The sequence below is a fragment of the Scylla paramamosain genome, chromosome 36, assembly GCF_035594125.1.
Source record: "Scylla paramamosain isolate STU-SP2022 chromosome 36, ASM3559412v1, whole genome shotgun sequence".
Lineage (NCBI taxonomy): Eukaryota > Metazoa > Arthropoda > Malacostraca > Decapoda > Portunidae > Scylla > Scylla paramamosain.
Genome location: NC_087186.1, coordinates 14,656,908 through 14,683,951, shown reverse-complemented (window position 1 = coordinate 14,683,951; position 27,044 = coordinate 14,656,908). Strand labels below are relative to the sequence as shown.

At 38.8% G+C, this 27,044-nt stretch overlaps 3 protein-coding genes and 1 long non-coding RNA gene across 6 annotated transcripts in view; 2 read left to right on the top strand and 2 right to left on the bottom strand.

Annotated features, from left to right (window-relative positions):
• The first annotated feature begins 1,115 nt into the window (after positions 1-1,115).
• Positions 1,116-15,743, top strand: LOC135091065 (bone morphogenetic protein receptor type-1B-like). Its single transcript, XM_063988421.1, has 9 exons — positions 1,116-1,275; positions 6,196-6,380; positions 6,935-7,146; positions 7,528-7,654; positions 8,278-8,470; positions 8,588-8,885; positions 9,078-9,239; positions 9,354-9,513; positions 10,029-15,743. Exons 1-9 carry the CDS (start codon positions 1,185-1,187, stop codon positions 10,155-10,157), a joined length of 1,557 nt encoding a protein of 518 aa, XP_063844491.1. The 5' UTR covers positions 1,116-1,184; the 3' UTR covers positions 10,158-15,743.
• A 640-nt stretch (positions 15,744-16,383) lies between these two features.
• Positions 16,384-18,590, bottom strand: LOC135091064 (uncharacterized). Its single transcript, XM_063988420.1, has one exon. It carries the CDS (start codon positions 18,510-18,512, stop codon positions 16,494-16,496), a length of 2,019 nt encoding a protein of 672 aa, XP_063844490.1. The 5' UTR covers positions 18,513-18,590; the 3' UTR covers positions 16,384-16,493.
• A 685-nt stretch (positions 18,591-19,275) lies between these two features.
• Positions 19,276-27,044, top strand: part of LOC135091062 (uncharacterized) — a 40,511-nt gene continuing 32,742 nt past the window's right edge. The window contains exons 1-2 of one of the 2 annotated variants that reach the window (XR_010262256.1): positions 19,276-19,320; positions 19,596-19,707. This is a non-coding gene — a long non-coding RNA (uncharacterized LOC135091062). Of the gene's footprint in view, positions 19,321-19,508; positions 19,708-27,044 lie in introns of those variants that run through there. The other variant, XR_010262255.1, reaches the window with a different exon arrangement.
• The window catches only part of LOC135091061 (uncharacterized), a 7,488-nt gene continuing 169 nt past the window's right edge, over positions 19,726-27,044 (bottom strand). The window contains exons 2-12 of one of the 2 annotated variants that reach the window (XM_063988412.1): positions 26,540-26,578; positions 25,873-26,106; positions 25,338-25,493; positions 24,871-24,968; positions 24,612-24,706; positions 23,686-23,884; positions 23,423-23,547; positions 22,872-23,076; positions 22,264-22,342; positions 21,540-21,714; positions 19,726-21,020 (exon numbers count right to left, since the gene is read on the bottom strand). In XM_063988412.1, the coding sequence (XP_063844482.1) occupies positions 20,948-21,020; positions 21,540-21,714; positions 22,264-22,342; positions 22,872-23,076; positions 23,423-23,547; positions 23,686-23,884; positions 24,612-24,706; positions 24,871-24,968; positions 25,338-25,493; positions 25,873-26,106; positions 26,540-26,578 (1,478 nt within the window). In that variant the 3' untranslated portion in view covers positions 19,726-20,947. The remainder of the gene's footprint in view (positions 21,021-21,539; positions 21,715-22,263; positions 22,343-22,871; positions 23,077-23,422; positions 23,548-23,685; positions 23,885-24,611; positions 24,707-24,870; positions 24,969-25,337; positions 25,494-25,872; positions 26,107-26,539; positions 26,579-27,044) is intronic. The other variant, XM_063988413.1, reaches the window with a different exon arrangement.

Here is a 27,044-nt window from a genome sequence, read left to right as displayed (position 1 = left end):
TTCAATGTCTCCATCCCAATATCCGGGAAGCTTACAAGAATACGAAGTTACAGTTTAACCAAAAAAAAAAAAAAAAATAAATAAATAAAATAAAATAAAATAAAGAAATAAATCTGTGTTTTCAGTTAAGAAAATAAAACATGTGATAGTTCTCTCCTTGCCTACTAGCTAATAGCTATCGATTTTGTACCAATATTTTCAGCTAGATGAGACTTCACTTGATTTTTCATATATATATATATATATATATATATATATATATATATATATATATATATATATATATATATATATATATATATATATAGGAGGGGCACCGGCCAAGAACAATAAAACTGTAAAAAAAAAAAAAAAAAAAAAAAGACCAACTGAGGTGCCGCTCCCCGAGACAGAGTAAAAAAGATTACAGGATAAGTGTCTTGAAACCTCCCTCTCGAAAGAGTTCAAGTCATAGGAAAGTGGAAATACTTGGAAGTAATAAGTGGAAGTCAAAGGAAAGTGGAAATGGAGGGCTTGGAGATATTTATCTTTCATAGCTTTTTAGAAAGCTGAGCAAATTTGATGCCTTAAAAACCCATGTAATTGTCCATGAAATGCTGCAATACCGTTATAAAGGAAAACATGGTAATGAGTATCATAAATTATATGATGAAGATTTGAAGATACATACCTTACGAGAATGGGCAATTAGATCACAATCTTATGAGAATACTAGTATTTGTATCGCACACTTCATAGCATGTGGGCATAGAAATAAAAGACGATGTAAAACTGGATTCCCCTACTTTATTTAATATAAAATAGCTATATGTTGGTTTTGTAATGGATCCAAAATTTATAGAATAGAAATGTTTTAAATGTAAATACAAAGTTATACGCAGCTGCCAAAGGAATACATATTACAAAAAGGTGATGGCAGTGGTGGTGATAGAGATGGCTTTTGTAATAAACTGTGCGAAATTAAGACAATCCCACATATTATGTATGTTGAAATAGACAGGGTGTATTCAGTTTCATATATAGTCCTGAGTTCCTCGATACTTCCTCACTCCTGAGGGGGAAGAAGGGAGGTGATGGTGGTGGTACTAGTGGTGGTGGAGGTGCCAAGTCGCGGGTGCCAGTAGCAATGCGGTACGACATTTGGACAGTCTGCACCAGCCTGTGTCGTCAGCGCTCAGTGAAAAATGGCCGCCATGGCCCCAAGTCCTGGGAGAGAAGTTGACAGATACGGTGTAGTTTTATTGGTATTATGTCTTCTAGCGCTCTGTCAAGAAGGTTAGTGGACTGTGAATGCCTGGGCTTGAAGTAGACGTGTTTATCAAGCGTGTTCGGGTTGTAGGGCAGGAAATAAGGGCATTGTTTACATTAGCCTGGAGTGCAGCCACCTGGGGCTATGGGACACCTCAATCCCTGATGGGGGAAAATTAACTGTGCCGTGGGGCTTGGGGGCAGGCATAGTGAATCCTTGGACCTCCAGGGTGTCATGGGGAGGCCTGCCACTCACACACGGCAATGGGGGACGCCAGGCCAGCATTCCCATGTCCACTATCTTGGAATTTAAGTTGGACTCTAATATTTCTGGCACGTGACGAATCTCCTGGTTCCTGGTGCCGTACCTGATGTTCCCAGTCACGTAATTATTGGCAGCGACCTCAGGAGAGAGGGCAGGGAAGATACAAGCTCTGCTTCCACACACAGTTCATGATGTGGGCTAACAAAACTTCCAGTACCACACCCCTGGTTCACTCCTGACGACGAAAACAGCTTCTAGCAGTGGTTATTTAGAATCATGGGAAGGTTAGCAAAGCTAGATTAGATTAGGTCAGATAAAATCACCTTATTAACCTGATTTACTCCGTGATATGCTCAAATTATGTTAAACAGGGTGATGAAAACCAGTATATAAGATTATGTTAATATTAGCTGGGTTGCTATAGATTAGGTTAAGTAAATTAGTCCATTCCACTGTACTTTAACGGAGAGAAAGAAATAGGAACTTACAAGAATATGGGTAGAATACTATGTATGCAGTGGATTTAGAATCTCTATGAAAAGTGAGAGATTGTAGTACAACAAAAGCTGAGGGAGGAGGTGAAAAGTGATAAAGAGATTGCAGTGTGCAAGGAAGTTTACCTGCAGGAGTAAGTTAATACTGCCAAAAAATGCATGTTTTCAAGATGTATAGAATGAGCAACCAGATACTTTATTATTATTTTGATTTATCTATGTGTGTGTGTGTGTGTGTGTGTGTGTGTGTGTGTGTGTGTGTGTGTGTGTGTGTACATCATCTGCAACAGCCTCCCCAAATTTGTTTCAAAAGATCTTTCATAATGTTTAATCATCCTGACTACTCTGAGGACTGACACCTTTAGTGATTTTTTTTCAGTCTTTTTGTTGCTCTTGCTTGGGGTTCCTTTTACATAAAAGAAAAAAAAAAGTATACGGAAAATGAAGAAAATAAAATAAAAATGCAATTGGGATCCTATTTTTGGTTGTTATTAATGTGCATATAAATATTAATTAGTATTACATTTTATGCTATATCAGTTTTCTCTCCCAATATGGACGCTTATGACAACAGAAATATCTGTTAACTACTAAAACACGCTGTTCATTGCACTGTTTTAGTCTCCGGAAAGAAAAAAAAATTATGTATATATATATATATATATATATATATATATATATATATATATATATATATATATATATATATATATATATATATATATATATATATACTCAACCTTCACGTCACTATCTACGTTTTGTACAATTGTATATAACAAATCTGTTCATTCCCCCTCCCCCCGGGTGGGTATTAGGCCCAGGGTGAAGGATGAGCGTGAGGCCTGTTCAGGGGCACTCAGGAGGGATTCCTAACTACGTGGGGAGAGAAGGCCGGCAGGAAATGGTGTAATTGGAGCCTGTGTCGTAAACGGTCCACTTGTTGGGGGTAACAGAGTGGTGGTTGTGCCCCCTGCCCGCCTCGCCGCGCCCCTGGTCCGCCCTTCGAGAGCCGCTACTGTCCGCCCGCACCGAGGCACCAGTGATTCTACTGCGCGGCATCCCTCAGTCCTTGTGCTTTCTCGCCAATCGTTGTAGTGGCAAGATTAATATTTTTTGCTGTTATTGTTATGCAACCTTATTCTTTGTTTATCGTTGTAATGGCAGCATTTATATCTTCCTGGCACTACCGCCTCTACTGCGCGGCGTCCCTTCAGTACAAGTGCTTTCTCCTCTATCGTTGTTGCCAGATTTTTTCTTTCTTTCACTGTTATTGTTATGGAACTTTTTTTTTTATTCTTTATCGTTGTAATGGCAAGATTAATGTCTCTTTGTTATTGATATAGAGCCTTATCCTTCTCCTTTTATCGTTGTCGCGACAGGATATATATATATATATATATATATATATATATATATATATATATATATATATATATATATATATATATATATATATATACTTTTTTTTTGAAGTATGGAATCATTCTTTATCGTTATAGCGGTAGGATTCTTTCTTCCTCCTCTTCTTCGTGTTATTATTATTATTATTATTATTATTATTATTATTATTATTATTATTATTATTTTCCTTTTATTGGCATGTTTCTTGATTAGTCTAAGGGTGTATCCTTGTTCTGTTTGTTTTGTGTTCAAGGCAACGTTTGTGTGTTAGGCTTACACCAGCTCAGGTTCCAAGGGCGATCCTCCATCATATTTTATTTATTTACTTAATTTATTTATTTGAAGTCTTTTTTTCTCCGCTTTCACTATCACATTTGTTACATTTCGTGGTTGAGCGTCAAAGGGTGTTGTGAAATTTTATTATGCGTGTGATACGTATTCAGAAACACTACCCTCTCATATCACGATTATTCAAAGATCAGAGGTACATCCTTAAAAACCAGTATAGCTTCATCTAAAGCCTTTTGAAAGTAGTCGAGGTTCGGGCAGAAGTGTTTCAGATTATGGTCCTTTGAATCCCACATGTTTAAGGGCCATAGATTTATCGCAGACAGATCTCTACTTTACGAGATGAATTTGCTAATTGTCTATTCTGAGCGTGTGTGTGTGCATATTCAGCAATGCACGAATGCAGCTTTTCCTAATATGGTTTCTTCACCTTCAGCAGGGAGTGAGCCAAGCGATGTGGTATAGCTGCTGTATGCGAGATTCCCGCTAGTAGATTTGAAAAGGAAATGTTTGAGTGTTCTTATTGGGTTACAGTTATCAAGGTTTTGTAGTAAAGGAGCCATTATTCCACAATTCTCTGGGGTCGGGCCTGGCGCCAGATTATATGGTGTCCGTTTGAGTGTGTCTTCCATCTAAGAAAATATTGCTACTTTGTTGGCCAGTCCATTGAAACCGCGGCTTTTCGTTACTTAATTCTAGCGAATAAAGTTGTCAATTAAAAGAAAGCAGCAGCTTTGCGGTCTAATTTGTCACTTACGAGGAGCGAGAAAATGAAGATGATATTTTGGTGAAACACTCGGACACGGTTTGTGGGCAGCGCCGACCTGTCGTCATTTGCCCACTGTCTGCCTGCCAGCCGCATGACTCACGTGCAGCTATTTGTCCCTGCAAGCAATGATGTCTCTTAGGACCTTATACCCTCACGTGCCGGAACAGACGTGCACGTGGGATAGGGAGATGTAGTTATCTTGAGAAGTGAATTGGGGTGTTAGGGAGCAGCGACTGTCTTCACCTGTCGCCATGAAGGGCATCGGGCGCCTGTGTGACGCCTCACACGAGGTGCCAGCACGAATTTTTTGTCATCAGTGTACTGGCGTGTGTGGCAATGCATCCCTCTCACTGATCATGAACTAATATGATCTCGCTGCCTTTGAGGAAATTGTCTACTATATATCTATTTTTCATACACATGGCGAGTGTGGTAGGAAATGTAATGTCTTGGGTGTTTGGAAGAGGAGAGGCTGCGGGTTGTGCATGTAATGGGAATAGAATAGGATTACATTGCCTCTGATCGATGTGGTTATTGGCTGAGTAGACCGTCGAATTGAGGGGTGGGGGGGTAGAGGGACTGTGTTGTACGTGAAGACAAACTGATATGATTCTTGTTAAGTTATAAAAGTACCTAACGTATCTACCTACAGTTCTACCATGTACGCAAATACTGATTTGAGGAACTTTACACACACACACACACACACACACACACACACACACACACACACACACATATATATATATATATATATATATATATATATATATATATATATATATATATATATATATATATATATATATATATATATATATATATATATATATATATATATATATAGTTTTGTCACACACACACACACACACACACACACACACACACTTATATAACTTGTAACTATAAACGAGAGAGAGAGAGAGAGAGAGAGAGAGAGAGAGAGAGAGAGAGAGAGAGAGAGAGAGAGTTCAGCCAACACAATCTTTTCTCCCACTACGCAAACCATGAACTATAAGAAATCAGAAAGTAATTGCACAGTAGAAGCAAAGTAGATACACAGTGACAAATAGAGTTCTCATTTGTTATGACTACAATGTACTTACCTTTGTAAAACTAATTTATCATTGCAGTATCACCTCACCAACAATACTACGTTCTTCCTTTGACTCGCGCATATTCTTTACTTGATTAACCACATCGTTTTAATTTATTTGCACATCATAACTTTCTCATTGTTTTATCATATATCCAAAAGAAAAGTCGAAAATAATAATAGGTTATTTATTTGTTTATTTACTTATTTATTTTTTATTTATTTATTTATTTTTCCTGTAGTGCAAATATATAATTGTCAAAAAAAAAAAATGTGGAACAGGGAGTGACACATGTAGGCCTGATGGCTTTTTTGCAGCTTCCCTTATTTTTTTTATGTTCTTAGAAAGTATGTTAAGTAGTGGGAGGGTAAATATAATGCTTATTATGTTTACTACCTGCAATTTCTTGTATTTTATTTATTTATTTATTTTATTTTTTTTATACAGCTTGGAGAAGATATAGTGCTTATGATGTGTACTACCTCTGATATTGTGTACTTGTGATTCATTTCTCATTACATACAGCTTGGGGTCTCGTGTGCTAAGGAGTGGGAGAATGAATATAGAGTTTGTGATGATTACTACCTGTTATATCTGGTACTTTTTTGTGACTCATTTCACTTGTTGCAGCTTGGGGTCTCGTGTGCTACTGTGAACTGAGTTGCCCGGATCAGTCTTTCAATGGCACCTGTGTAGCAAAGCCAGACTCCTTCTGCTTCAGTTCCATAATCAAAGAGTATGACATAGAGACAAAGGAATGGAGAGAACTGAGGACCTTTGGCTGCCTGGGCTCTGGCGAACTGGGCTACATGCAGGTGAGGAAAGAATGTTAATACTGCCTGTTTGATTTGCTCTAGGCAGTTGTGATTATTTGTGGCTGTGTTTTGTGTGTGTCTGTGGCAGCTGACAAAATGTGAACTGAATGGACTGTTTTTTGTGGGTATTATGTATGGTTAATAGTGGGAATTGGCTTATGAGTAGAACTAGAATCTCTCTCTCTCTCTCTGTCATCAGAAATAATGTGCATCTCACACACCTAGATAGCAGCATAAATTTTCATGTTTAGTGTAAATTCCCCCAGACATGATCCATATACACATGGACAACAAATTAAATAGGAAACAATCAAGATACAACTACATACATACCCCACCCAAATAGAGTGGTAGATGAATGGAATATGGACTCAATAATCGGCTTGTTAGTGTCAACTCATTAGGGAGCTTTAAAAGATTAGACAAATTTATGGATGGGGGTGATAGGTGGAAAGAGGTAGGCATGCTTCATGTTTCATACAGAGGCTGCCACATGTAGACCTGATGGCTTCTTGCAGTCTCTGTTATTTTTTTATGTCCTTATCTTTCTTCAGTGTCAGGCATACCTTGTGAAGCACCAACTGCCAAAGAACATCTCCTGCTGCAACGACTACGACAGGTGCAATGAGATGTTGCGGCCAAGCCTTAGCCCAGAGCAAATCCCAACTGTGCACTCCTCTAGAAGCTTTTTGGAGAGCATATTGCTAGTCACGCTGCCACTTGCCTTCGTGCTGGTACTGGCTCTCATCATGACTGTCTGGTTCAGGTATTGTATATGGTATCTGTTTCATGTGTGTTTTATTTTCTTTTGTTCATGTGTTTATCATGTTTGTGTCTTATCATGTTTATGTCTGTGTGTGTGTGTGTGTGTATTGGATGATCATTGTAAGACATCAGAGTTGGTCAGTATTATACCCCAAGGAATACTGTGTCATAAAACACAGATTCTAGGGTAAGATTTCATTGCTACATTCCCTAACTTCATTGGATGCAAGTTTCTAAGATAAGATTTCATTGCTACATTCTTTAATTTTATTGAATACAAGTTTCTAGAATAAGATTTTGTTATTTTCTCTAGCTTCATTGTATATAAGTGTCCAGAATAAGATCTTAATACCATATTCCTTAATTTGATCTCTGTGTGCAGGTATCGACAGAAGGAAGCAGATGCCAGGGCGTATAACAAGCCCAAACCTGTCAACATTGGCAACTCTGAAACCCTCCCTGATTTATTGGAGGTGTCGTCAGGCTCTGGGTCCGGCCTGCCTCTTCTGGTATGTTCATATATCATTGCTTCATTGAACATTATTTAAAACGTGTTGAGATTTTGTTTTAAGTTTGGTTATTATAGACTTGCCAAGATATTGTTTTGTTATCGTCTGGATCATGTGCATAACTCAAGGTTTGCCTTTTTATTTAGATCTTTAATTTGTATTGTTTTGTTTGCAAGATGTATGTTTTTTCTAGGGAGAAAATATTATCTTGTAATATTGGAGTAATGCTTGTAATTAACTTTGAATTGCTTAAAAGTAAGTGCAAGTGTACTATCTAATGTGGCAGATGGTACAGAACAGCCAGTTTAAAGGAGGAAATTTTGAGGTTTCCAGGTATTTCAAGCCAAGATAAAGGTAAACTAGCCTTTGTATTAAAATCCTTTTTCTGTTCACTATTGAGGAGCAGCAATGAAGTGGGACTTTTTATGTTCTTTTCCTACCTTTTTGCCCATAGTTTTTAGAGATGGCATTTTCAGTAGGTTTTCCCCCCACCCCTTGTCTTGGCTACCACCCTTTTTAGGAGAGAGCCTTGGTATATGAATGTATTTATTTATTTATTTTTTACTGGAATAAAGTAATAATAGATCAATAAATTAACTTCTTGTCATGGTGTGGTGTTGCAGGTCCAGCGCACCATAGCCAAGCAAATCAACCTAGTGCACAGCGTGGGCAAGGGCCGCTACGGGGAGGTGTGGCTCGGCCGGTGGCGTGGGGAGAAGGTTGCTGTCAAGATTTTCTTCACCACTGATGAAGCTTCCTGGTTCAGAGAAACAGAAATATATCAAACAGTTCTATTGAGACATGAAAATATATTGTGTAAGTTTCTAGAAACCCTCCATGGATATGTTAGATTTTTCCATGTATCACATAAATTACCCGTCAGAGATGCCCTGTCCAGTATTTTCTTGCCCTGGCACATTCTTCCTTTTACAGGTTACATAGCTGCAGATATCAAGGGGACAGGCTCCATGACACAGATGCTGCTCATCACTGACTACCACCCTCTAGGCTCCCTCTATGACTACCTACAAAAGACCACTCTCAACTACTACTCAATGGTCCGGCTCAGTCTCTCCATAGCGTGTGGCCTCTGTCACCTACACACGGAAATATTTGGGACAAAAGGGAAGCCGGCCATAGCACACAGAGACATCAAGTCTAAAAACATTCTTGTTAAAAGGAATGGTGAATGCTGCATAGCAGACTTTGGTCTTGCTGTCAAGTATGTGAGGTAAGGGAACTTTTTACAGTTTTAGAATATGCAGAATTGCTGTATTACAGTATTTTGAACTTCACTATCTCATATTTTAATGCAGTTAGCTTTGGTAGTTTTAGTTATTGTTTATTAACACTTACGAGGTGATGTCCAGGTATTCTTACTTTTTACGTTGCCTAGTTGTGACTGAGCAATTTTGTTCCACAGTGAAAACAATGAGCTAGACTTTGGCACCAATCCTAAGGTTGGCACCAGGCGGTACATGGCTCCAGAGGTCCTGAATGACACCCTGAACATGAGCTGTTTTGAGTCTCTCAAAATGGCAGACATGTATTCATTTGGCTTAGTCCTGTGGGAAATTGCAAGGAGGTGAGACACTGAATTGAATGTAGACTGCATTAAACATTCTAAAGTATTGTGAAAGATAATTGCAACTTTGTGTCATAATTATGGAATGGGTTCACCTGATATCTGCCTTTACAGATGTGCCAGTGAGAGTGGAAGCAAATATTTATTGGTGGATGAGTACCAGCTGCCTTATGGTGACCTTGTGCCACCTGACCCATCCTTTGATGACATGCATGAAGTGGTGTGCAAGAGGGGCTTGAGACCGGACATACCCCTGCGGTGGAGCTGCAATGAGGTGGGTAATGGTTGCAATGAGGTGGGTAATGTTTCGCGGTCATTGGCTGTGTCTGAAGTAGTGTAGAGTTGTGTGAATAAAGCTTATATCCCTGAATATTTCATTCTCTCAGTAGGGCAGTTTTCAAGTGCCACAGGGATGATTAGTTAAGTTCTTATATTTTCCCCATTAGTAATGCATAATTCATGTTAAACCATCACTATAATTATATAAACATCCATGAAAACGTAATAAGTGAGTGAGCCACATGCGCTGAAGCCCTTTGTTCTCTCGTTAGGACAATTCTCAAACACCACAGAGATGATTAGTGAAGTTCTCATATTTCCCTATTAGTGATGCAGAATTCATGTTAAACCATCACTAAACTCTTGAAAACACCCTTGAAAATGTGACAACTTCCATTAGAGCTTGTTTAGGAGTATGCAGACCTGAGACCAAGGGAGGCATGAGAGGGATACTGCAAGAAATCACAATCTATACCACAGCTTCTAGTCAACATTGGTCTGTGTTGGCAGGTATTCAAGACCATGAGCAAAGTGACGCAGGAGTGCTGGCATGCCATCCCTGCTGCCCGCCTCACAGCGCTTAGGGTGAAGAAGACGCTATACAGACTACACGTTCCTGATGGCACCAAGATTGTCTAGTTCAAACAGTATCTTTGTAAGGTATAGCTCAAGACAGAAAAGACTTGAGCAGTTAAAAAAAAAGCACTGCACTCTAAATGGAGTCTGGTGAAGATGTGTGCAGCCTGTGTTCACATTAAAATGTGGAGGGATTTCTCCAAGACAGTTTAGCTCATGTGAGACAAAGGGAGATAACCAAGGGAAGTGGAGTGGTGAGGTGAGGTGTTGCCCTACAGACTTCCTGCTGGTCCCCATGGCTGGACTGGACACAAGTGCCTGATGTGTGCGTGTTGTGTGTGTGTGTGTGACAGTAGAATGAACCTAACAAAATGGAATGCATTATAATACTTTTGTAGAGTAGGGCATTTCAGTGGATTAGAAAACATTCTATGGTTTTTAAATGAATGTCTTCAGGTGTGATGAGGCAGGTGTAATGGACAGCATGACAAGCACTAGTTAAACCTTCTTACTTGTAACTTGATGATGCCAATTCTTGCTGCATCGCGACACTGGTTGTCCTAATGACTGCTGCCATTTCCACCGGCATTGTTACATCTCGGCCGTCACAATGAATGCTGACCACCACATCCACTATAATTGTTCGGGTGTCTAGTGCTTTTCCCAACAAGTCATATGAAATGTGCCATTGGTTTATTAGGTATATTTGTAGCAATATTATGTACTATCTAATTTAGCCATATCAATTACAGTCTTCCTCATCTATTGGTTAGTGTTTTAAAATGTTGAATATGTGATATATTACCAGTATGTTTAATTTTCAGCTAAATTTGCCTGATTGTAAAGTGAGCTTTACAGAGGAGTATTATTGGTTTCCTGCAAGTTATCACCTTTTCAGTATGGAATATTTTCATTATGTAGATCAGAAATTAACCACTAGGGCCAATAACTGAAGCACAACCATAAGGAGACGGTTCGGTGTGACTCCCCACCTGGTTCACAGACGACGCAGCGCCTGAAGGAGTGAGTGCTGAGCAATATGCTGTTGCTTATGGACTCTTGAACAAATGGATGAAAAATAGTACCTGCTGTGGATAAAATGATGATTAAAAGATGCATCATAGTGTTTCTCATAGGAGTTGAGTTTCAAAATTGTGCTTCATACATGTTCAAGGGGCAACCTTGGGCGTGGTGGGCAAGGGGTGCCAAAACATTACTTGTGTTGAGCCCCAGCTATTAATGTGCCTTGTTTCTATTTCATAACGTCACTGGGTCATTTATAATCTTATCTTGTGTTCTCTTGGTAATGATATTCTCAATGACTTCAAATTTTTTTTTCTTCTGGTTAAACTGGAAAAAAAAAAGTTAAAGGTTTTGTCATATTTTATCATTTTCTTGGTTTTGGAGAACTAATTTGTATTCAGTTCCTTGTAACAAGATAAAGAATAACAGGTACTTGGATATGTTTGCTGGCTGCTTCTTAAACCTCATACATCGTCACTTTGGTAACTGTCGGTGAGGACTTGAGGAAGCCATTACTGTAGCATCTAAGATCTTGTATTTAGTATTTAATTTTGCAGTTTAGTCTGAAGCTGGGACACTTAGTTTTATTACAGTAATAATGAAGTTTGAGCTTGCTGTGGGAGAATTTCATAAATGTGAACACAAAGAAGAAAGATGTTGTTATGTGTTCACAGTCCATATACACTTGGTAACAGCTTTCCTTCATCACTGTCCCTGTGTTATGATGTACTGCTGTTCTCTGCGTCCTTCACTGTCACATATACTCAGATGCCTGTCTGTGAACACGCATTGTCTTAGTTTGCAGGTTGACCTTCAGGTATTTCTATGATTCTGTGGAACTAATGTTAATGCATATCATTTTCATAATCATTTTTTATTTCATGACTAAGGCTGTATATTTAAGTGTCAAACATCTTGATTTAGCACCTGTTATCCAGCAATTGTAATGTAACTGTTTCAATTTTGAGATGTATTTCTCCACTATTTTCAGTGTACCTCATGATGGGCTTGTTCACCAATGCCTCAGGTGTGTGATGACATTCAGGTGTGCTGAAGAGTGGCATGTGGTTTGTGCCTGTAGTGAAAATCTAAACTTGTTTGATTTCCTACTTGACACGAATTATGCAACATGACCAGCTGACAGCAGGCAACTTTTACAGGGCCTTGTAAACTGTTTTTTCAAAAAGAATTTTCAGACTAAAACTTTATATTGGTAATCTTATAACAAAATTACATAAAGTTCTTGCGGCCACAAAATTTGCCTCATGGATGCCAACAGATGACTGGAGCAGAAATGGACAGGTTCAGTAATATCAGTTATGTTATCAAGTTATGTTTTATGAAACAGGTGAGTAGTGAGCTTAACCATATTGTATGAATTTGTACTTGCAAAGTTTATCCATTGTTTCTTTACTTGTGTGTCTGTGGTGTGTGTGCCATAGCTTCTTATTTGCCAAACTTTGTGCCAGCAAAGGAGTGTCTGAGTTAATGTTACGTTTGTTGTGTTATGGTAAAGAGTACTATTACTGATTGAATTTTAACAGGGTTTCTACAGCACTATTCCTATTCATTAGTAGATTTATGTTACTGATTTTGAAGTGATTGCTTGCCCATGTCTGGCAGCTCATCATTTCTGTAATAACCTAAGCCCTCAATTCATCTATTATGCAACAGACTCACAAAGCACATGTATTAAGATCCATTGATACACAGCAGAGTTAAACAGTGGTCTGGAAATTATTTGAAACAGGATCAAATATTTACACCCAAGATACAGGTTTATACTAGTTTGTGAAGGCCTTATTTCTGAACATTTTCACTTCATTTATCCAGGTACTTATCCTCATCACAACATCAGCTGTTACAACAAATATCACCGTTGTTGAGTTTTTCACTAGAAGGTTTTGCACTGCCAGCATCATCATCATCATCATCATCATATAAGCCACTTCTCTCTTGGAAAGCCACGTAAGGGGAGGGCATGGCAGAAACATCCTTAGAAAATCCTGCCCATTTATAACTTAGTGTGAGTCTATCCCAGTTCGCACCAAGAGTTGGGTTTAATTGGTCGTAATTTCCAGGATTTTATTTTATTTTTATCCCCTTCCTGTTATAGCTCTCTCTCTCTCTCTCTCTCTCTCTCTCTCTCTCTCTCTCTCTCTCTCTCTCTCTCTCTCTCTCTCTCTCTCTCTCTCTCTCTCTCTCTCTCTCTCTCTCTCTCTCTCTCTCTCTGTATTTATATATATAACAGTATATATTGGGAGTCAGGTTTAGACAGTTGTAATTTAAAGTTACAGTTTCCTGGACATGTTTTGATCCCCATAACCCTTAGCCCTTCATCTCAGTGTGGTAATCTTCATAACCGTTCCCCCTTCGACTTTCCTTAATGTCACATTATATTGTGTCCAGAGCTTTCTTGACTCATTAACTTGTAATTCCCATAAGCACAAAGCCTTTATGAATTAAAGTATACCTGTATGGTTTTTTTTTACAAGTTAAAGGTGTGGAAAATTGTATAGTATTTGAAGTCTCAGGCAGGGAGTAAGATGCACTAACAAATAAGGTGAATTAAGAGTAGCAATTGAAATAAATAACAAAGGAAGAGCATATGATGGAGATTCAGTGTTGAAGGTGGAGTTGGTGTATTGGCTGTACTAGGTTGCACACTATGGTTTTTGTTACTTACACAGCTCAAAATCACACATGTACAATCAGTCATAAGTTGGTGAATGTGCCACACTCATTACCAATGTGATTAGTATTTTCATTCAGTCTTAGATCCTCAGTTCTGGTGGAAATCTGTCCGTTGTCAGGTTTTGTAAGACTATCTGTAGACAAGAGTTCTTAAGACTGAGGGAAGGCACTAAACATAGGAGTGTGGAAGGTTACACAACTAATGTCCATGACTGTGCATACAGACATGTGTTTGACTTGCTTAGTGGGCCACATTGTTATAACTGGAAACTTAATTATCAGCAACAGGGAATGAACATGTCTTTTTACATGTATATGTACAGTACTTTGATACCCTCTGTAGTATAACTTTGTACATAATCATCAGAGATTTAACTGTAAATATTATATGTCATGATACTGATTTCTGACATTGTAAACAGCATATTTACTAATGCTTTTTTTAACAGATTTTACAAGGGCTTTTCCTCAGTGTACAGAGATATATGATATGCATTACCACATTGTGACAAACTGAAAGATGTCCAAGTGTTTCTTGCCAGATTGTGTTCAGTGTGTTGTATTATGCTTTGTTGAAGTGTGAGCGGTGAGATGTGAGGTAGCCAAGCTTGTATCAGTTGGGTTCATGGGATGGGTCTCCAATGCGACGAGCAAAGTGGTATGCAACTATTATTTTTGTCAAGACTGGGCCATGTAGAGTAGAACGCAACACAGGGTTTCTATGCTTAATGGTTCACTGGCACTCTTTTCGTCAGACAGTAATGGATTCCCAGTGCCTTGCAAAGCCAGCTTTGGTTAAAAGTTTGGAATGCAGCACCTGACGAAGACAATGTAGTGACCAAGCATAATCTACATTGCTTATTTATGCATAGACTATAACATTTAGTTAAGAGAATGGATCATTTCAACACTAATTACCTTCTATCCTCATTCGTTCTTTGGCTGGGTAGTGTCGGGGGTGTGAGTGAGTGGGTTACCTCAGCTCAGTCAAACCTCAGTACAAAGTCTCTTCAACTCTCTTTGTTGACATTGCTTTGGTGGAAAAGATGAACTAAGACCATTCAGGCAAAGGATGTTCATTTGGATACTTAAGAATCAAAAAGGGGTGACACTTCCATAGAGGACGATGAGCCAAGAACAAGGAATGCGACTCATCAGTTTTCATATTCAATGCGTCTTTCACATTTTTATTCTTACGCTGCTATCACCTTGATTTGACCATAAGTGCCATATTTTTGTAAGTTTAGCTAAGTTGTCCAAGTCATTCGTCATATCTCATTATCGCTAGTGTCTTGTTTCACAGTTTGCTTTCCAGTCGAGCATAGAATGTGTGGGCTACCAGAGTGTCTCATTTGTATGGCTTTCTCGTACAGGTAACATTATATCAGATGAGCTGCAGACTGACCTCGACATATATCAAGACTAGCTCTAGAAAGTTGTGTTTCATTTTATAATAGTGCCTTGAGTATGTCACCATTATTTTGTAACCTCTTTTAAGGCTGCTTCTGTTATGAAATATAAGAATGTTAAGCTTCTTTACAAGTTAAGAAATACTTTCCTGCAGGCAGCATATCTCCATCACTTTACATAGATTACTTTGTTGCATGAAGTTACCAAGGAATGAGAGACAAGTCAGTGTTGGGACGTCACTCGGCACCTGAGGCGGCCCGTCTGTTAGTGTCTACTAGTGGCCAGTCCCATTTGTTGGGGTCAGGTCACTTGCTGGTTGCAGTTTTCAATTTGCTTAACATATCAGTTTCTTCATGAAAATCTATTTTCATTCAATTATCAAAGAAGTTAATTTTATAAGCTTAATTTTGAACTTTAGCTAATTATAAACTATGTTTGTATAAATTACTGTATGAAAATGTTATATTTCAGATCATACTCATGAAGGCTATAATTTTTATATTAATAAAAATTTTACTGGAACCGTGCCTCATTTGCCAGACACCCCTCTAGCAACAGCAGAAGGAAGAGAAGGAGCAGTGCTATTATGATTATCAATCTTTGATTTTAGTAATTTCCTGATGGCACTTTATTGCACTATTTCCTCCCCATTGCCAGTGATAAGTCAGTTACTGGAAAGGAAAATCTATCTTTCAGTAAAAATTTGTATTTGTATCACACAACAATGCTAGATCTAGTTATGCTGCATTGCCCTCAAGCCACAAGACAGATGCATAGATAGCTCAGTCACAGAGATGGGGGAGGCCTCTAGGTACTTTCAAGCACCACATGTTTGTGATGCAGTGCACACTGAAGCTACAAATGTGGATTCTAATGTGATGCATCAATGTCTCTCTGGAGCACCATTTTAGTTAAAGTTGTAAGAAACATGACTTCCTGGAATGTTAGTATAAGAAATATCACATCTTGTAGAAAAACAAAACAAAACAATATATATATATATATATATATATATATATATATATATATATATATATATATATATATATATATATATATATATATGTGTGTGTGTGTGTGTGTGTGTGTGTGTCTGTGTAATCAAATAAAGAAGTTTAAATATGCAAATATATCTATAGCCATAGCAAAAAGAAACTACAAATAAAATCTCAATTTAACTTTTAAAACAATAATGACCAGATAGATACAAATCAGTTACAAGGTATATACATAACTTTAAAAAAAAAAAAGCTTCAACAAACAAAGTAAAAGTTAGTCATTAGATGCAAATTTTAGTTTTAATGTTAGTGCATTCTGTTCTCTGATGTTGGCATCTTCTGGGTATTCGTATGCCTTCTGTGGGTTGGGCAGATAGAACGGATAGATGAATGCAGTGAAGTAGCGGCCGATGAGAGGGTTCTTGATGTGTTGAGGCTGGTGGGCATGACGAAGATTTTCCTGTGCCAGGTACCGCGCTGATCCTCCATCAGTCAGCACTCTGTAGAAGGGCTGGTCAGTGCCATAGGCCAGCCCTGTTTCACCCATCAGCACCAGGGTGTCCTCACTCTCAACACACATTGAATCCCAGTCATACACAACACACAGATCCCCACCACGCTGTTCCAGGACCTCCCCCACAGCAAACTGCACCTGCCAGCTTTTCCGATCCACGCGTCTCTTCTGCACCATCTCCCCACCGGGCCAGCCATGGGGCCATGGAACACTGGCCAGGGGGTTCAGGCTGGAGTGGCTGGGGAGTCCTGATGAGAGGAGGGTCTTCAGCTCCATGACTCTGGTCCGTGCACGCTTGTCGACACTGGCCAGCATGCGGAGGAGGTCCCTCATAGTGTTGGGTGGCTGACCCATGCTGCGCCGGAACTGCAGCAGCTTCACCAGGGTCAGTTTTGAGTTGATGCGCAGGAGGATGCTGAGGTGGAGAATCTTGCCCTGCGTGTGCTTGCTGCCTGTGACTCTGAGCAGCTGGTTCATGTAGTGGTACAGGCGGCTCATCTTCCAGTGCTCCACATGCTGCCAGGCAGTGAACAGCAGGCGGATAGGTTGGTTGTACGTCTCCTCATCTAGCAGATCATACAGGACTGGCTCCCCTGCATGCCATCTCTCCCTCTTGAGCCAGCACTCTGTCAGGAACACCACCTGCTGGAGGATAGCCTGGCACATTCCCTTTGCATCCACCAGCTGCCCTTCCTGCCACTCATCCATCAGCACACACAGGTCTTTTTTGCACAGGTCACAGGTATCCATATAGCCACTCACCCCATCCTGCCCCACGTAATACAGTTTCCAAGTGGCCAGGACATGATCGCTGAGGTTCTGGTGCAGCACTGCAGACACCCCAAGACGCCGGGCCACACAGAGCTGTATGGCTAGTAGGAGTTTGGAGCTGCCCTTCTTGTGGTGCAGGACATAATCGATGCAGTAATGGTCTGGCTCACTCTCACACAAACTGTTGTTCACCTTGTAGCCAGACTTGTGCTTCAAGACATGGTGAACTGCTTGTAAGATTTCAAAACAGTGTTCTCCCCTCCACTGACTTGAGTCCTTGCACACCAGGTCCTCATCAGACAGTGCCTTGGTACTTAACGGATTAGTGGGATACACCTCCTTGATGTGCTCTAGGGTCTCTTGGGCTAGTCTGTCTAGGCTGGCGCGCACCCCTGTCTCACTGCACATCTTCGGAACTGGTCTCAACCCCACCACCACCCACAGCAGTCCCTCCTCGTAGCAGTTACCCCGCGCCAGAAACTCATCCCACTTACTACTAATTACTAATCGCTCATACGTGTGCCTGTGTAACTTGTCGGCGTAGTATTTAAGGGTCAGCTCCATGCATGGGTTGCCGGAGTTGAGGATATTGTGGCACTCGTCCAGCACGTAATGGTTATTGGCGTCACCGAGGGTGTCACTAAACAAGTCCTCGTACAGCGCCAAAGCACGTCTGGGTATGTCCGGCCACTCGTAATCATGGTACATTGACCACACAAACGTCCTGGAGAGAGCTAGGACACACTGCACCAGCTTGACCTTACACCGGTACTGCGCCACGTACTTCGCCTTCCAGTCCTTCCTTTCCTTGGTGTGAATGTAGTGGTACGTGTACGGGTATTGGTGGGCAAATTTGGATCTCCATAAGGAGTTTCTCAGACACACACCATTTAGGTATTTGCAGGTGAGGGAACAGCTTACAACGTCCTCTACGGTGACACAGGGATTGCTCAGTATCCTCTCAAGCACCTCGTAAGGCAGTGTCTCTATTGTCACCTTCACCTCCATCCTGTGAGAGCCGAGGGACAGAAGTGTTGGCAGGAATTTTGTTTACCTCGCCTACGAGGATTCGGCATAGCTATTATTCGTCTAGTTCAGCGTTTTTTTACCTTTCTCTTGCGTTATTTTCAAGTCTGGCATAATGATTTTGGTATTTTTAGTAGTTTACTTGATTAATTATAAAAAGGTTAAATAAATATAGTTTCAGTATTTTCTGTCATTTCATGGAATAGTTCGGATTTTTTTTTGTGTGGGTGTTTTGAACTTACCAATTTTGTTTTCTTCGCTAACGTAATGAATGTAATCTTGTGGATGTGGTGTTTTTAGTTTGATGATATGATCTGAGGGTCCAAATGAATTTAGTATTGGGAAATTATTAATGTTTTCTTTCATTTCGTGCCTGTGAGTGTTTTAAATTCGTATAAATTTTCTTATATTTTCTAAGATGATGAACATAATCTAGTATATGGCGTTATTTGACATTTTTTTTTGTTTCTCTTTTCCTGTTCAATTATTTCCTACTGAGTAACTTTCCCTGCTGTTGCCTTCGGGTTGGTATGAGGCCGGGGTTTGTAGTCTAGTCTATAATAATAACAATAATGATAATAATAATAATAATAATAATAATAATAATAATAATAATAATAATAATAATAATAATAATAGTGTGTAACAGTGAAAGAATAAGATAATTAAAATGTATAAACAGGAGGATTTTGGCAAAAAAAAAAAAAAAAAAAAAAAACAGTTTGGCTCATTTTCTTTAATGTTGGAGTGAATCACGAGAAGTAGGAGAGATGACACGGGTTAGGCTTCGGTGAGTGAATTATTTTGTTTTTATGTAGCTTATTTGTTCTGCAGTGTATTAATCAGAGCTAGAACATGATATTTCAATGTTACTGTTGGCAAAAAAGTTATTTATTTTCTACCTACGATCATTGTAATCATTTGTCTCGTATGGGGCCATATTCTGAAAACACTGCGCCGCACCTCCAACCACTTCCAAAAGATTTTAGTTGAAGTTATACGAGTTTTTAAGGATGCTTTTACGATTTCAGTGACAGATTAACAAGATTTCTATATTATCATCAGGAGAAACATCCTTGGGAACCTGACAAATAATCTCAGTGGTGAAAGAGCAAAGCCCCCCAAGTCTTCATCTGAGGCCAAGCTGTTTGTGTTTCCGTGTCTCATAAGAAGGAAGGTGAGAAAGTACTTTGGATAATGACTAGAGATTTTATTAGTTACAAATCACTGTGTGCACTCCTCGCCCATCAACATATATGATTGGTTTGTGGTCTTGTAAACAATAGAATATATATAGTTTGCCTAGGTAAACAAACATATGAATTGGGTTGTGGTCTTGTATCAACTTTGAAATATATAGTTTGAACAGGTAGACAGACATATAAATTAGTTTCTGGTCATGTATAAACTTTGAAATATACTATAGTTAGATAACGTAAACAAAGATACATATATGAATTAGTTTAAGTTGTGATGTAAACATTGAGATACGTAACTGACCAGTGAAGGCAAAAACAAAAAATAAATAAATAAATAAATAAATAAATACTTTGCGTCATATATATATATATATATATATATATATATATATATATATATATATATATATATATATATATATATATATATATATATATATATATATATATATATATAATTGAACAGCATTGGTAAAAGTACGAGCAAATACGAGTTTCTAGTCTTATATAGACACTGAAATACATCACTGAACTTCGTAGGAAAAATATGAAGAACAATTAGTTTCTCGTTTTGTATAAAAGTTGAGATGTGCAATTAGACAAGAAATGTAAACAACTTATCAACAGCAAGGCAATGAAACTATAAGGAATACAACATACGCATTGTGACAACAGCAAATGAAGAATTATACATATTTACAATTGAAACAAAATAGAATCAAGTCATGTATAGCCAGATACAAATTCCTTCACTTATACTTATTTGTCATCTGAAGTAATTACGTAACAATGAACTAAAGTAAAGACGGTAACTCTAATAATACGAAAATATATGGTAAGAAAAATAGAAAATGGAAAAAAAATCTCTCTATAAGGATTCCGCAAAAAAAAAGGAAAGGAAAAAGAAAAATAACGTAATGGAATGAAACAAATGTGCATAAACTGGGATAATATTGAAATAACAGCATTTTCATCCAAGAGCCAGGTTAGGTTAGGTTTAGATTCATTCAGCTCTTTAATTTCACCGTTAGTCCTTTCTTTACGTAGATCACGACTTGAAAAAAAAAAAAAATAGTCACATTTTGCCAAGAAGTAAACAGTTAGTACCGTGTCTGGAAATGAATTGGCTAAGGTTTCTATAATCCCCGCAAAACTGATGAAGAAAAGTAGAAAAGTGGTTGAGAAGATCAGTGGAGAGGCGATGGGCTCTGTGAAAGACTAGAGGGCGGTCTCCCCTTCAACCTCCGGACTGTGAACCTCAGCTGGCACCTCAATCTGGTTCTTAGCGGTCCTGTACAAGTTAAAGACATGTTAGGTCAGATTAGGTCATGTTAGGTTATTCTGAAACATTTATGAGCCACACCTTCGCTTCATTCAAAAGGTTCTAGCTGGTGACAAGGGTTTTTATTTTATTTTATTTTATTTTACCTATTTATTTATTTATTTATTTATTTTTTTTTTGTGGTTCTAGTGACATTAACAAGATCATTACAGTATTCACAGGAGAAACGCTCTTGAAACACGGCTTATCATTTCTGTGGCCTTTGAAGATGGTCGTGATAAGAGAGCAAAGCGTTTCAGAATAAGGGACCGGATTAGGTTAGGTTAGGTTTCATTTAGTTGAATTAGGTTAAAAGGAAAGGGGAAACAAACAAACAAACAAACAAGTCAGCAAAACGTAAAAGTGTCAACCTACCTCTCAAATAAAACAGAAAATAAAAATAAATAAAAATAAAAATAAAATAGAAATGAATCAGTAAATATATAAACATATTTTCTGTATAAACTCAAACTAGCAGCAGCATCTTACATTTCTCTCCTCTTGGGGCGGAAACTCAAAGCTCCTCCGTTATCAGAGTCAGTGTCGCTGCTGTCGTCGGCGAAGGAGGTTCGTTGGAGAGCGATTGCTGAGTCCTCGTCCATCACAAAGGCCTCATTCGTATACTGGTGGGACTCCTGCCCCTGCCTCGCGAACCCTGACACCACTGCAAAGAAAACGGGCTACTGAGTGTTGTAGATTTTTGAAACCTGCGCTGCACCTCCTCCGTTTCAAAATGTTCTAGTTGAAATTGCACGGGATTTTGATGTTGTTTTTATCATTCTAGTGATAGATTAATAAGATTTATTATTTTTTTTTTTTTTTTTTTTTTAAGGAGAAACGGTCTTGAGAAGCCGGCTAATCATCTCTGTGGCCTTTGAATATATGCGTGGCGTTTCAGAGTACGTGTTTTATTATGAGTTGTAGTTACTTAGTGAAAGAAAATAGGGAGATAGTTGAGTTTTGTAGTTTTCTTGATTTTTCTTGTTTATTTTGTTTTTCTTTCTCGATTTCGTTTTTTTTTCTGTTATTTGCTTATTTTTCTTAATTTTCTTTGATCTTCCTTTGTCATTAAAGTTGATCGAGATATTCTTTCGTTCATTCAAGACTTGCCTCTCTCTCTCTCTCTCTCTCTCTCTCTCTCTCTCTCTCTCTCTCTCTCTCTCTCTCTCTCTCTCTCTCTCTCTCTCTCTCTCTCTCTCTCTCTCTCTCTTACCTCCTGCCAGGCCAAACTGCGCAGGGTCAGTAATTCCCTGATCCGGGTCGTAATAGACAAAGTCACTTGTGTCCACCTCCTGAAGGGGAAGAGAGAAAAGACACTTCAGTTACCTGCTCTTCCTGAATCAAGTTACCTTCATATCTCTTAAAATCTTTACCTACATATCTCATTATTTCACTTTTATTCCCCCCTTCCCTCATTTTTTTCTTGTTCTTGTCTTTCTATGCACTTTACAAACTAGAAATGTCTCTATCTATTTTTCTCTTACTGTTTTCTTTCATTTACACTCTTATTTCCCTGTTTTTCTTCCCCCTCCTTTTTTTTTTTCCGTCTTTCTGTGCACTTTATGAAATGGAAATGTCTCTATTTACATATCTCATCTTGGTGTCGTCTTAACACCGCACATTTCTTTGCGTCTCTCCTTACAAACCTCTTAATTTTCACTCTTATTTCCCCATTTTTTCCCCCTCCTCATATCTCACTGTTTCCTCTTTCTAGTCTCTTCATAAGCCCCTGAAGACCCCTTAAAAAGGACCTTGAAAACCATTAATTTACACCTCGACCTCTTTCTAACACCCTACACTGCCACTAAAGGGTATCCAAACCTCCTCCCGCTCCTCTTCTATCCCTCCGTGGTCCACCTCGTCCCGTGCAGGCTTAGGGAAGGGCATGGTGTACCGGCGTGAGCTTCGTGACCCTTGGGATGCGATGGACCGTCCTCCCACGCCCAAGATTGATATGTCCCCTGATGATCTGCGTCTCTGGTCCTCTATCCTGTCCCTTTGCGCTTGTTCATATTTCTCTTGGGCGCTGCGGGAATGATGCATTGTAGGATTGTAGGATGGATAGGAGATAAGGAGAAGGATATTGGAGATACGGAAGGATAGAAAGATGCAAAGTAATTATAGGGTTGTTGGATAAATAAAAGGATAGGAGATACAGAAGGATAGGGAGAAGGATATAGGAGATACGCAAGGGTAGCTAAGGATGGTGAGATGCAAAAGAATGCATTGTAGAGTTTTGAATATAGGGAGGATAAGGAGAAGGATAAGCCGTAGGATCAACTTTTTTCACTACCAACTCACTTTTACTCACTAGGAAATGCGTATATTGGTAGCAGCTGTGTTTGTGTGTGTGTGTGTGTGTGTTTACTTACTGACTGAACGAGGACCTCCCAGTCAGTTTCCAGGCAGTATAGGTGATGGCCACCCCAAAGATCACCACGCCGAGGGGAATCATGATGTACAGGAGGGTTGAAATGCTCGCCTCATCATCACATATCTGAGGGAAAGAAACCAGTCAATCGCTCACTCACTGTCATAAAAAAAACAAAAGAAAATAAGAGGGGTATATTTTATGCTACTCTGGAACTTCTACTTTTAACACTCGTAAAGATGAAACTCTCTCTTTCTCTCTCACCTCGCAACTTGCACCAAAGACATCCGCTATGTACTGGTTGGCGCTGGGCATATTTATCATCCCCTCCAGGTCCTTCTTGCTAAACACCACCTCCCCCTCTGTTTCCGTCGCGATGCTGAAGTCGTAAGTCACACACAGGTCAACGGGGCAGAAGTCCGGGTGACATTTCTTCGCCTCGTTGATGATAACTTCCGAGGGACTGATGGAGGAGAAGAAGGAGATGTGGTTTAGTAAGTAAGAGCAGGAAAGAAGGAAAGAAAGGAAGAAGACGAATTATTAAGACAAGAACAGGAAAGAAGGGGAAGAAGGAATGAAAAGAAGATGAATTATTAAGACAAGAACAAGAAAGAAGGAATGTAAAGAAAGAATGGAAGAAAAGAAAGAAATAAGACGAATTATTAAAAGAACAGGAATGAAGGAAAGCAAAAAAGATTAGGAGGAAGGAAAGAAAGAAAGAAACCGAATTATTAAGGAAACAGGAAAGAAAGAAAGGAAAGAAAGAAGAAAGAAAGAAGGAAAAAAAGAGTAATTATAAAGAAATGAAGGGTTAATATGGGAAGACCAGTTACTAAGACCAGTTATTAGAGGAAGGAAACCAGTAATTGCGGGAAAAATAGTTATAGATGGATAGATAGACTGATTGATAGATGGATAGTTAGATAGATAGATTATTTGAGAGAGAGAGAGAGAGAGAGAGAGAGAGAGAGAGAGAGAGAGAGAGAGAGAGAGAGAGAGAGAGAGAGAAGTGAGTGATAGATGAATAAAAGAACAAAGGGACTTAGAGAAATTGAAATTTTGAAGAAAAATATAAACAAACAACAACAACAACAGCAACAACAACAACAATAATAATAATAATAATAATAATAATAATAATAATAATAATAATAATAACAGTAATAATAATAATATTTGAAGATACTCACTCCACAGGCACTTTCGTCATATTTAAGTCCTTGTGGTCGTAATCAGAGGCCATGTTGGAAATAGCCAGTTTGAATTTGTCATTGTACGACATCCACTGATCAGCGTACGAAGGCGAGACGGCGAGGAGGCGGGCAAGAAAACAAAAAAACAAGAGACGATAAGAATGCGTCACGAAGTTGCGATAATAATAATAATAATAATAATAATAATAATAATAATAATAATAATAATAATAATAATAATAATAATAATGCTTACGTCATCAACCGGGATGCCTTTGATGGAAATAAAAGCGCTACTGAGAACGGGAGGGGCAGGGGTGGGCGTGGTGGGGGGAGGCAGTGTGCTGGCCATGTCTGGAGAGAGAGAGAGAGAGAGAGAGAGAGAGAGAGAGAGAGAGTATGATAAAATATATTAATCATATAATTAGACTATGAAGAATAATTGACAGACAGACAGACAGACAGGCAAACAGACAGACAGAGATAGGGAAAAGATAAGACGTAAATAAGAATAATTTAATGAGATTAGTTAGAAAAAAAAAGATAATAAGTAAATAGAACATAAAAATATAAAGTGAACAAAATAGGAACAGGACTGACAGGTAGACAGACAGGTAAACTGGACAACAACAACAACAACAACAACAACAACCACTACTGCTACTCTTACTACTAATACTACTACTACAGCAACTTCCACTACCACCTCCACCACCTTCACACCTGTAACACTGTAGCTAATGGTGAAGCCCTTGGCGTCTGTGATGGTTTGAGTGGAGTAGAAGAAGATGTGACCAACACCGCTTCTCACAATAATCTTCCTGGGCGTCGATCTCGTGCCGAAGAACATAAGCTCGTTGCCCTGAAGCACGTCTGAGCCTGAAGGAGGGGCGGACGGGTGAAGGAGGCGCAGAAGGAGGGATGTTGTGGAGAGTTTATATTTTTTATTTGTTTTCCGTGAAGTAGACACTGAAGAAGGGAGGTCGGGAAGAGTTTCAGGTTGTCTTGCTTGTTTTACCTGAAGGAGGCGCAGAAGAAGGAGGTGTGGGAAGAGTTTAACATTGCTTTACTTGTTTTTTTCGTGAAATAGGCGCAGAAGGAGGTCTGGGAAGAGTCTGAGATTGTCTGGCTTGTTTTTCCTGAAGGAGACGCAGAAGAAGAGGTACTGGGAAGAATTTAAGGTTGCAATTAACCAAGAAAAGAAAAAAAAAAAAAAATAGAACTACATACATTTACCAACAGAAAACGTAAAACTCACCAGCACCAACTAAAACAAAATCTCCGGCAGTGAAGTTGATCTTCGTGCTTGCCTCGTGAATGGCATTGTAAGGCAAGCCCAGGTCCAGCTTCTCCACCGTCACCTCGATGTTGACATTGGCCCTCTGCATATCCAGAATCCAGAGGTACCGAGCGTCAGGTTGATACCAGTTGTTACCACTAGGGTCCTCCGGCGCCTCTATAATGCCACTGGTGTTGTATAGAACTTCCACCACTGTAATGGAAGGTATACAGGTGATGGGAGGTTGGCAACTGTGCACGCTTTGGATAATTTTTTTACGTTTTCGTGTTTTTGTCTTATTTTTTCTTGTTTTGTGTTGTTTTCTTGCATAAATTTTCTTCTAATTTTGTTGTTACTCGTTGTTTTGTATCTCGTCTTAATTTTTCGTGTGGTTTATACGTTTTTTTTTCAGTAATCAAGGTAAAAAAAAAAATTAAGCGAAGGTCTAGAGGGAGGTTGGCAACTGTGCACGCTTTGGGTCATTTTAAGGTTTTTCGTATATTTTTAAAATTTTCTCTTATTTTTTGTGTTTATAATATGATTTTTCTAAACATTTTGAAATCGCAATGTTTTCCGTATAGTCATGATCTAACTACAATGATATGCAAGCAGTATTGAGATGGAAAGAAAAGTTGTATATTTTCACCTGGTGTTCCCTCAGCGGTCACTGATGGTACTGCTCCTGCTAGGGTGAGAGACGGAAGAAAGCTGTTAGTAAAGCAGTAGTAGTCGTAGTAGTAGTAGTAGTAGTAGTTGTTGTTGTTGTTGTTGTTGTTATTGAAAGTTATATTAATTAGTTTCAATTTCAACTTAAGAAGTTAAAGAAATTCAGTTCTATCAAAATATTTGTTTCTCTTTTTTTTTGTTTTTAGGGTTGTAAGTTCAACATTACAACTAAATTACATTACAGATTTGTCGAGATGTGATTTATTGTAGTATTGCACACACACACACACACACACACACACACACACACACACACACACACACACACACACACACACACACACACACACACACACACACACACTATCCTTCTATCTATACAGAACTCCAAATAAATGAATTTATGAAATTCTTAAAGAAAAAAATAATAGTTAAACAAAACACAAACAAAATTCCTTCAAATAATTGGGTTTTAAGACTATATT